Here is a 7,619-nt window from a genome sequence, read left to right as displayed (position 1 = left end):
GTGGACCCATGAAGATCAAACCTGTGCTGTTCAAGGGCCAACTGTATATAAAAAGCGAGCTACAAGAACTTCCCTAGCGGTCCAGTGCTCAAGACTCCGTGCTTCCACTGCAGGGGGCACAGGTTCGATCCCTGGTCCAGGAACTAAGATCCCACACTCCCGGCAGCACAGCCCAACACAAAACGAGTTACATTACGCCCTGCAAAACCTGGTCCTAAAACTTTGCTTAGGATTATATACCTACACTCATTACTTCTCATGTCCTGTATCTGGGAATTCAGGCCAACTTATCAGTTCAAAATAACTTAGTCATCTCTGCCACTTGTTCAAAGAAAGGGCTTTATCTTGTTTATTAAAGTGGTAAGCCACTGATGTTACCTATTTAATGATAGAGAGGTGAAAAGTCACTGGTAAAACGTCGAACTACACCACATCACCCTGAGTTACCATATCTAAAAAGCCCAAGGGGGAAAATAATTGTGCCTTTCCATTTCAGATACACTGTAAAGAACAAACACCTAGGTTCCCATTTAGTAAGCAGAGTACCCCACATCTAAGTGAATAAACAAGTATACCACACAAACTCTCCCCAGAAGAGTTTGCGTTAAAAAGATCAGCTTCACAATTTTATGGCCTGAGTCCTGCAGTTTTGAACACGGGGCAGCTTTCATGCCAAGAACTTTTAACCCTAGCCTCCACATATGGAGATTCCCACTACCCAATCCCCACCTTTGCGGAAGCCCAATCTTCCCAGGGTTTCTAATTCTGCATTCCTCAAAATCCCTGAAAGGTTAGGTCAGATGAGTGTGGAGTGGTTTGGGGGTTCTGGAACTAGACTTCCTGGGTTCTAATACCAGGAATTATATATATACTACATATACTAGTTAAGGATTCAGTGACTATACAGACAAGGGACTTAATAGTGGCTACTATTTGTTATTCACTGTTATGCTTCCAAGTATTTATCTAGACTAGCACTCAAATGAGTCTATGAAATTCCTAGAAGAAACAATAAAACTAATTTCCTATAGGTATAGGGCTCTAACACTTAACAGAGATGGATGTAGAACCTTAGGCAGTTTTCACTACCCAACTGTTTTCCCTACAGACTGTTACATCCATGTCTCAGGACAAGAAAAATCATGTGAAAGCCCCTTAAAGCATTCATATGCAGTGATTTTAAAAGTTTTATGTGATGATCTCCGACCATCAAAATTATATTACAACCTTTAAGTTAGGCATGAAACATTAAATTTTACAATCTTCCTTCCCAATTGTCCTTCTCTTGGCTATGGAAGGCCTAAATAATGTGACACCAAATAAAATTGGGTGGTTAAAGAACAGGAGGATCACGCACAAGGGAAACCGTCGTAACAACTGTTGGTTATCACTGTTCTGAACAGTTCACACTTCTTTGCCCATCTTCTGACTAGCCAAGAAATGTCAACAGTACTAATTTTTAAAAAAAGGCTCACCATACCGCACTACTACAGCCTTCTCTACCAGGGATTTTAAATGTGTCAAATGTGCATGGGGAAGGAGGAGGATGTAGCCATACTTCCTTCAAACAAACAGACAAAAGCAGTTTTATAATCTTTTATTATCAATAACAAACAGCTGCTTTAACGTCTTTGCCAGGCAGCTGTTAAAGGGTGGGGGGGACGGACACCCTTGACCCTAACAAGGAAAACTCAAATTAAGCCTTTACGTACAAGCAAATTTAGAGCTCTTTTAAGTGTCCAAAGCTATTAATTAGTTTAAGTGAGGCATTAAACTAATTCTGTATTAACATATTTGAATAACCAGGAACTAAAACGTTCAAATTTTTTCTAGTACAAAAAAATTAATTTGCTTTAGTTATAAAAGAGCTCTGTCAATATACACAAACTATATACTTCAGACATTCACAAAAATGTGAGCAGAAGGCTTATCAAAAACATTGAATACAATTAGTTTTCAACAACCTCTGGTGGTCCACATCTACAAAGATACCCAGCCCAACCCAACCCAACCCCCCTCCAACTCCCACCCCCACAGAAAAGCACATACTTACCAGAATTTTTAGCAAGTATGGTTTGGGAATTTTTTTTTTTTTTTAAAAAGGCCCCCAGGGCAAGTTATTTACAGTTTAATTGCCACTGTCAACTGATCTGGACCTTGACCGGGACCGGGACCTGGACCTGGACCTCTGGCGATCCACAGATGCTGGAGACTTAGATCTACTTGAAGAACCACGTTTCTGGCTCTTCTCAGGCACAGGAGACCTACTAACAGAACGGGACTTGCTCCGGCTCCGGCTCCGGCTCCTGGACCGGCTGTAAGACTTGCGACTCCGGGAACGAGATCGGCTACGAGACCTGGAGGAACTCCTGGTCCGGGAACGAGACCTGCTTCGCGACCTACTAGGAAAGAAAGAAAACAGAAAACAAAAAACACTAAGTAGCAGGCCCTACAATCCATTAAATAAAACTCTGTCCTAAAAATTTAAACAGGACGTCCCTGGTGGCGCAGTGATTAAGAATCCTCCTGTCAATGCAGGGGAAACGGGTTTGATCCCTGGTCCAGGAAGAACCCACACGCCGCGGAGCAACGAAGCCCCTGTGCCACAACTACTGAGCCTGCGCTCCAGAGCCCGCAAGCCACAACTAGTGAGCCCAGGTGCTGCAACTACTGATGCCCAAGCACCTAGAGCCCGTGCACCGCAATAAGAGAAGCCACCGCAATGCGAGGCTCGCGCACCGCAACGAAGAGTAGCCCCTGCTCGCCGCAACTATGAAAGCCCAAGCGCTGCAATGAAGACCCAACACAGCCAAAATAAAATAAATTTATATTAAAAAACAATTTAAAGAGATACCTGTGCCTTTTGCTGCCTTCGATTAATTTGATTTTTCTCCCATTTATTTCTTTTCCAGAAAGTTTTTCAATAGCATTCTTTAAGTCACCATAAGAGGCAAACTCAACTACCCTACAAAGAAAAAAAATGCCATTTGTAAAGTTATATACTTCTTGTAGTCTCACAAACTATGTTACCAGTCTAGTTTAAGTACCTTTTTAATGTTCATTTTGCTATTGCTATATTGAGTAATCTCTTTACGGATAAAACAGCATGAGAGCAAGACTCTGCAACCTCCAAACCGCTGACATTTTAAGCTGGATGATTCTTTGGGGGTGAGAAGCTTTCCTGTGCATTATAGGATGATTACTAACATCCCAGACCTCTTCTCACAAGATGCCAGCAGCACCCTCAACCATGACAACCAAAAGGTCTCCAGAACTGCCACATGCACCCTGAGGAGCAAACTCAACCCTGACTGAGAACTGCTACATTCCAGCATGTCCAAATTTTGAGAGCTCAAACGTTCAGAGTAAAACTTTCAGAATATTTTAAAATGCTCTCATACTCCAGTACATACTCACCCTTCATTTAATTTAGGTCGATGTGCATCCGCAAAGGTTACTTCCCCAGCTTGTCTCATGAAATCTTTGAGATCCTTAACACAAGACGATTGTGTTAAGCAGAGAAAAGGAAACATGACACACAAACAACCACATTGTATAAAAACAAGACTACTGAAAGAGAAGATGTTAGATAAAGTACAAACATGGTATTTACCACACTTGTATTCTATCAGAATTTAAAAATAATATATGTCAGGGCACGAAATAAGCAAATAGCATATTGCTTTTAAGCAAAATGCCAGGAAATTCAGATTTTAACATTAAAGTAGTATTAGTCTATACTGAGCTCAATACAAAAGGAAAAAAACAGAACAAAACAAAAAAACAAAAACAAAACAAAAAGAAACAATACATATTTTTAAAGTAAAGACTAAACTAGAAATTTTATATTTAAAAACAAAACATTTACAAGACACCAGTTATCTTGTGCCCCATATGTCATTAAAAAAGTTTACTTTACCTTTATTATTATTTCCCTAGGCTAGTCAAGCAGCAAACCATTAATCGGTCGGAGAAACCTTCATGACATATGCCCGACTGGCTCTTCGCCACCCACTTGAAGGACACTACCCAATCGATGGAAGCCTTTAATCGCACAGCCCTCCCTATTAGCAGACTACTGGCGGATGCAGACATGTTCTACTCTTGTGTAGTTACCAAGGACCACTTTACTGCGATCAGGATTCCAACGACCACCTAATTTCGTATCTTTCAACTCTTTTCGACCAGGACCTCTTATTCGGAAGCGTTACAGGAAGACAGCTCTCAACTTAGGGATCAGATCACGTTATCAACGCTCTGGGATCGCTGCAACCTGGCACTTCAAGGAAGTGCACCGATTACGTCTAGACCGGCAAACACAGATCTAGAGGTGGCCAATTGATCACTGTAGGAGCTGACTGGCAAAGTCAACCAGGCCCAACCAAGAGTGACCAAGACAACGATTAGGATAACCCACAGGCACTCCTCGTCATAAGGCCAACGACACAGATAGGCTGGCAAATAAAGGGTTTAATATTTGGTTAAAATTGATTTTAAAAAACAAGAAAATATATCCTCAAAACATTTACATTTGATCACTAATATTAAAGTTTGAAATATCCCCCAATTACATTTAATTAAAATTTTAAAATTACGATTAAGTCCATTAATTTAAAATTAAAATTACTTTTAATAAAACATTAATAAAAACATTAGCTACCCACTAATATTTAAAAAGCCACATTACAGTATCTCAAAACTGTATTTCAACAAACCTGCCAGCTGACTCTTGAAGATAAATTCTCAACTATAAGCCGATTTTCTGTTCTTACAGGTGGAGCATTTCTGAGGAAGAAAATGAGCGCTCACAATGGAAGAAATGAAGCAACGTGCACTTATTGTGTTCAGTTGTGGGCAAGTTCAAGCAATCAGATATGACAAGTCATTCAAATGACTTCCGCCAACAGTTTCTGCGTTATTTTATGACACACACAGGATCAGTGGACGTAACAGAACTGATTATACATAAACAGCAGAATCGCTTATCGCTAATGGTTTTTAAACGTTAAAGACTCCTCCTGCAGTAACGCTTGTTCAAAGCAGCCATCCACCATCCATCACATACCGTCTATCATTTCGAGGTCTGCGACTACTAAAACGGTCTGAGTAGCGTCCTCTACCTCTTCCGCCTCGAGATCGAGCCCTAGCATGTTCAATTGTAACCCTACAGAAAGGGAAGAAACATCTTCATTATCCACTTAAGCTATGTCAGGAACTATTTAGAAATAAACAGCCAGCTGACCTAGTCTGCTCTATTTCTGCGGTGCTAACTAGTGATAAAACTAAAAACAAGATCCTCACCTTTCACTGCAGAGTTCTTTTCCATCAAGTTCATATACGGCATCATCTGCATCCCTGGGATCCTCAAATTCCTAAAATACAAACATGAAAAAACCCAAATGCTTCATACACCTTTAAAAGTGTATTCTACAACCCATTAAAACCAGTAAATACCTGTGAAAGCCTAGGAAGAGTATCTTAATGACAACAGCATATAGCTCAGCCACATCAAAAAGCGACCAGCAGTGATTTCTCTCAGCCAGTAGTGAGGCTCTTTTATCCCTTAAGAAAATTCACTGCCTCGATGATGCAAAGCATTTCCTAAAGATACTCTAGCTGGACTCAATAAAATCAAAGGCACTGCTTACCACAATCTTTACGCACTTAACAACAGAGAAGTCAACCAGTTCTAAATACTCACCACAAAACCAAAGCCTCTTTTCAAATCAATATCTCGTATTCGTCCATACCCCTTGAAGAATCTTTCCACGTCTTTCTCCCGGGCCGCTGGATTTAGCCTCCCGATGAATACGCGACAGCCACTCATGTCCCGCTAGTACTTCCTGTCAGGAAATAATTCAATTGAGATAACACCGGTGAAATGTCAGAAGAATGTCTGGTCAAGGGATCAAAAACATAAACGGCATAAAATAAAATGTTTACCCGGTGATGTTATAAACAAGACTGCCAAGAGTGCCTCTTAACTAGGCCAGGTCCCTTGCAGACAAAATTAAAACTCGGCTCCCAACACGATCCTTCCCTGGGCCCAGACCGCAGCAACCGCAACGCCCACTGCCGCCTCTGGAACTGCGCAGCCGCACTCTCTCCCCGGCTCTTCTGGCCCCCTCCCGTCTGCCGCAGTCAGGAAAGGCCGAGAAGTGCGGGCGGAGCCGACCCCCCCTCCGCAAGGCCAGCCCAATGGCGACGGGCTGCGCGCGCGTCGCCGCCTCCCAGGAGAGTCACAGCGGGTGGAAGCCGGAATCTCGCGACGCCACCGCCTCGCCTGCGCAGACGGCGGCGGGCGGCCGCGGAGCAGTCACAAAATGGCGGCCTCGGAGCCGGCGGTGGGGACAGCCGCCCGTGCCAAACTCCCTGTCCCCTCCCCCCACCCCGACCCCACCGCTCCGGGTCACTGTACCCGCCCTGGGACAGCCCCGACCACACCCCGAGCAAAGGTCTCGGCCCACTACTCTCCGGGTTCGGAGAGTGAAGTAAGGAGGCAGGGAGGGGCACACGACCCCTCTGTAAAAACGACCGTGACCAGGACCGCCCTTCCCCCGTCAGGTCCCCTCAAACAATACCCAAAGGGAGACGTGCCCCAGCGCCCACCTCGAATAAACTGCGCTCATTGGACGCCGTCCTCCGCACAGAGAGCAGCCCTGACCACTCGCGATCTGAGCGGCCATGAAGAAGCCTCGATCCGAGAATCCTTTCCCTCAAAGTGAGCCACTCACCTACCGGACAGGATCTTTGGCAGCTGAGACCCAGAGAGGTCCGTAGTCTGCAACGGAGCCGGCAGCCTCCCCGCAGACCAGGACTCAACCCTTCTACGTCTCTCCACAACTGACGCACTTAGCTGTTCTGGCGTCCTACAAAATGGAGGGCGCGTCCTTGCGTCACTTCCGGGACCGCCCCTGGCACCGCCCCATTGGGTCGGGGACAGAGGTGTCGGGGGGCCGGACCTCATTATGGTGACGGCCTAAGTGACCCGCCCCCGAGGTGGGCGGGGCCGAGGGGAGGGACCTGGCATGGGCGTGGCCGTCAGGTTCTCGGCGCCGGAGGGACCACGGTGGAAGGCTGTCTGGTTCCCGTTAGGCCGTGAAGTTCAGTTCATAATTATCTCCCCCATAAAAACACCCTAAGGCAAATGACACCTTTTGTTTGTTTGTTTTCGCCGTGCTGCGGCATGAAGGATCTTAGTTCCCCGACCAGGGATCATACCTGTGCCCCCTGCAGTGGAAACCCTGATTCTTAACCACTGGAGGGACCACCGGGGAAATCCCCACACCTCTTCTTTATCTTAAGTTTTTTTTTTAATACCCTGAAGCATACTGGGTGAAAGAAACTCAGGCTTTGCAAAAATATCTGGCCATCTCTGACCCCTTGCTGCTTGCAATTTACGGTTGCGCTTTGGAGGGCGCTCCCTGATGCTCAAGTGAATATTTTAACCATATCACGGACTTACGGGTTAGTTATAGTAAGAAGTCTAAGGAGCTGCGGTATTGTTTAAATGGAAGGTTTGGGGGTCATGAAATACTGAAATTGGGACTGTGGCTAGAAGGCCATCTGAAATTGAGGCCAGAATGCAGACCTCTGCTTTTCCACACTCTAGGACTGTG

The 7,619-nt window shown here is 44.8% G+C and overlaps 1 protein-coding gene across 6 annotated transcripts; it reads right to left on the bottom strand.

Annotated features, from left to right (window-relative positions):
* Positions 1-1,581: 1,581 nt before the first annotated feature.
* On the bottom strand, positions 1,582-6,890 carry SRSF5 (serine and arginine rich splicing factor 5). 6 transcript variants are annotated; one of them, XM_024739651.1, is made up of 9 exons: positions 6,610-6,858; positions 5,944-6,283; positions 5,702-5,843; positions 5,302-5,372; positions 5,066-5,164; positions 4,716-4,785; positions 3,418-3,491; positions 2,855-2,965; positions 2,023-2,402 (listed from the first exon to the last, which is right to left on the bottom strand). In XM_024739651.1, the coding sequence occupies exons 3-9, from the start codon at positions 5,825-5,827 to the stop codon at positions 2,129-2,131; spliced, it is 825 nt and encodes a 274-aa protein (XP_024595419.1). In that variant the 5' UTR covers positions 5,828-5,843; positions 5,944-6,283; positions 6,610-6,858; the 3' UTR covers positions 2,023-2,128. The 6 variants fall into 6 exon arrangements, with proteins under 6 accessions (XP_024595418.1, XP_024595422.1, XP_024595419.1 ...); XM_024739650.1 differs by lacking the exon at positions 5,944-6,283 and having other exon boundaries at positions 1,582-2,402; positions 6,735-6,890; XM_024739654.1 differs by lacking the exon at positions 5,944-6,283 and having other exon boundaries at positions 1,583-2,399; positions 6,739-6,865.
* Positions 6,891-7,619: the final 729 nt, after the last annotated feature.

The sequence above is a fragment of the Neophocaena asiaeorientalis genome, unplaced genomic scaffold (assembly GCF_003031525.2).
Source record: "Neophocaena asiaeorientalis asiaeorientalis breed wild unplaced genomic scaffold, Neophocaena_asiaeorientalis_V1.1 scaffold348, whole genome shotgun sequence".
Taxonomy (NCBI): domain Eukaryota; kingdom Metazoa; phylum Chordata; class Mammalia; order Artiodactyla; family Phocoenidae; genus Neophocaena; species Neophocaena asiaeorientalis.
Note: the sequence above shows the minus strand (reverse complement) of the source record. Positions and strands in the feature narration are given on the sequence as shown.

Excerpts from the sequence above, each read along its gene's own strand:
- SRSF5 (XM_024739650.1), bottom strand. The coding sequence starts at position 5,827 with ATGAGTGGCTGTCGCGTATTCATCGGGAGGCTAAATCCAGCGGCCCGG. Across the intron at positions 5,165-5,301 it reads AAAGAACTCTGCAGTGAAAG|GGTTACAATTGAACATGCTA; the intron begins GTGAGGATCTTG and ends CCCTTTCTGTAG. Across the intron at positions 2,966-3,417 it reads CGACCTAAATTAAATGAAGG|GGTAGTTGAGTTTGCCTCTT; the intron begins GTGAGTATGTAC and ends TTTTCTTTGTAG.